Source organism: Olea europaea, unplaced genomic scaffold, assembly GCF_002742605.1.
Source record: "Olea europaea var. sylvestris unplaced genomic scaffold, O_europaea_v1 scaffold15883, whole genome shotgun sequence".
NCBI lineage: Eukaryota > Viridiplantae > Streptophyta > Magnoliopsida > Lamiales > Oleaceae > Olea > Olea europaea.
This window is the reverse complement of record NW_019233505.1, coordinates 1-2,502: the sequence shown is the minus strand read 5'-3', so window position 1 is coordinate 2,502 and position 2,502 is coordinate 1. Positions and strand designations below refer to the sequence as shown.

The 2,502-nt window shown below is 36.0% G+C and overlaps 1 protein-coding gene across 1 annotated transcript; it reads left to right on the top strand.

The window, feature by feature from the left end:
* Positions 1 to 6: 6 nt before the first annotated feature.
* On the top strand, positions 7 to 2,496 carry LOC111376965 (3beta-hydroxysteroid-dehydrogenase/decarboxylase-like). Its single transcript, XM_022999977.1, has 2 exons — positions 7 to 1,746; positions 2,254 to 2,496. The coding sequence occupies exons 1-2, from the start codon at positions 1,611 to 1,613 to the stop codon at positions 2,430 to 2,432; spliced, it is 315 nt and encodes a 104-aa protein (XP_022855745.1). The 5' UTR covers positions 7 to 1,610; the 3' UTR covers positions 2,433 to 2,496.
* Positions 2,497 to 2,502: the final 6 nt, after the last annotated feature.

Here is a 2,502-nt window from a genome sequence, read left to right as displayed (position 1 = left end):
AGTAAGTGTTTGTGTTTGAAACTTGATGCTCCATATGAAATCTCTTTTAAATAAAGGAGAGCAATTTTTTATTTCTTACTTCTAATTTTTTTTTTCCTGATCCATGGAGTCACCAACTGGATCTGAGTAGGATCTCTAACTTGGGTTTGATTATATTTGTTTCTCAGACAATGCCAAAACTTAACTTGTGACTTGTCCAGGTCATGATGAGGTTAAGGACAACTGCTTGAATGCAATGCATGTAACATACACATTATATAAATGATCACTCATATATCAATTGAAACATTAATTACAGACTTGAATACACATTAACTATGCAAGTTCCTTAAGGTGTATGCAAATATTTTTCCCTATGATGACCACAAGTGCCAGGTGAGATTTTTAGGCAACATTTCCATCAACTCCTATTTGTTGAGAAGTTTATCCTCTCCATTTTTCCAAATCTAGGATTGATCACTTGACTCAGAAACAGAAGCACAAATATTGATTTTGCAGTGGAAGGAGAGAGAGAAACATAATATAGAAAGAAAAATCATTGTTGATGGTGTTGCTGTAGGCACATCTACTTGGATTGGATATCAATTTGTCTGACCATAGGCCAGATATAAATGTGGGCGGTGGTTTGTGAATAAAATGATGAAGGGTGCTCTTGTATCTGGGATGTGTACGTTGATTGAATGCATATATATATGTGCATGTGTGTGATAGATGTAGCCCTAATTTTATCAAAATTATGAGCTGCCATCATATTTCATTTCCTCCAGTTTGGCGTACGGCATTCTGCTATGAGTAATCTCTGTTGCAATCCTAAAAAATATTTTGTGAAAATATTTTAAGCCATTTGAGGGATGACAGTGATTTTTTATTTTTATTTATTTTTTTATTTTTTGTCTCAACTATTTTTTGGATTTCAATAAAGTCTTCATGTCTTGCAATTTCTGAAAAATCTTTTGTGAAATTATTTTATGCCATTTAAGGAATGACTTTTGGCTTATTTTCGTGTAAGTCCTTTTTTGGATTGCAACAAAGTCTTCATGTCTACAATTTGCAGTGCTATTGGCACATTATCCACCATTATTATGGCAATGTACAATCCTTGCTTAGGCCGCCACCACATCCACTGTTAACCACTGCCATCTACTACTGCAGACCACCATTCTTCACCAAGTGGTTCTCAAATGTTTTTATTACATCAAATAAGCAAAGTTCGCTTGAATTCTTCCTTTTTTCCCTTCCATTGTCATTGTGGTTTGAATTTCAATTTTTGTTGCATTCGGGGGACTTCAGTGGGCAAGTCCGAATTAGATGTCTTCTGAAGTGGAGGGTGTCAGTTAGCCTTAATTAGCTTAATTGTTGAGTTCATTCCGTTATGAATCTTTTGGTTGAAAAGTGAAGGGTGATGCTAAAATTTGATTCAAGTGCACTTTGCTTAATATTTGCGAACTACTCTGCTATTGTGGAAGTTCAATCTGGGATTTTTTAGTTGTCCCAAGAGAATCTTTCCCTGTGATCCAACCGTGCCAAGTGGAAGGAGCGTCTCTTCACAGATAAAAGTTACTCTAAGGAGAACATCTGATTTTTTCATAATTGTGACTTAACAGTTAAATATGGAAATTGTGACACAGGAAGGTGCCGCATTAACTGTCGATTCATTCTCTGCTCTAGCCGAAGACTCGCCTTTGAGGAGATACGATGATTCTGATGAGCACTCGAAAGTGGATAAGCTGTTAGGCAGTGGGAAAGGTTAGTGATTTTTTCAGGGTGCTGTATCTTATCTTTATTTTTGCAGTCTTACATTTCTTAAATTGCAGAATTAATTATAAGGTCAAGCATGAAAATGTTGGCAAAATGAGACCATCTGGACTCGATAGGTTTGATATTGAGGGTCTATATCTTTCTGTGTATAAGCAGCTATGATGACCTGAATCAATATCGTACTATCACATCATTTAAAATTGTGATGTAATGCAATTCAATTTACCACAATTGTTGTCAGGGAGAGATTTAGGCAGTTAGCCAAGTCATCCAAATTCCCATTTGAACATTATACACAAGACATTTTGCGGCCACTATCCTTGACAGTTGGTTGTACAAAATTGAACCTCATAATCTCAACATACGAGCATCGAAAGGCACATCTTTATCAAGGAAAATACTAGTAGAATCTATCAGTTGAGTAATTTGAAATGGATGAATGCTACTGTTGACATTTTACTCTCTCGCTCACTCCTGTTTGATGTTATACTGCAGTTGCAGATATTCTGCTGTGGAGAGATGAGAAGAAAACGTTTAACTGTTTCCTCTTGCTGGTTCTGCTTTATTATTGGTTTTTCCTTTCTGGGAGGACATTTATAACGTCAGCTGCTAAGCTTCTGATGATGATTATTGTTTCGCTTTATGGCTATAGTATGCTACCAGCAAATATGTAAGTATGGCCATTGAGGTTTTCTTTGGTAGATGATGCTATTATGGCTTTAGATGGATGTCTTCACTTGTTTT

Coding starts and splice junctions, on each gene's coding strand:
- LOC111376965 (XM_022999977.1), top strand. CDS start 1,611: ATGGAAATTGTGACACAGGAAGGTGCCGCATTAACTGTCGATTCATTC. Junction 1,747..2,253: donor GCTGTTAGGCAGTGGGAAAG/GTTAGTGATTTT, acceptor GTTATACTGCAG/TTGCAGATATTCTGCTGTGG.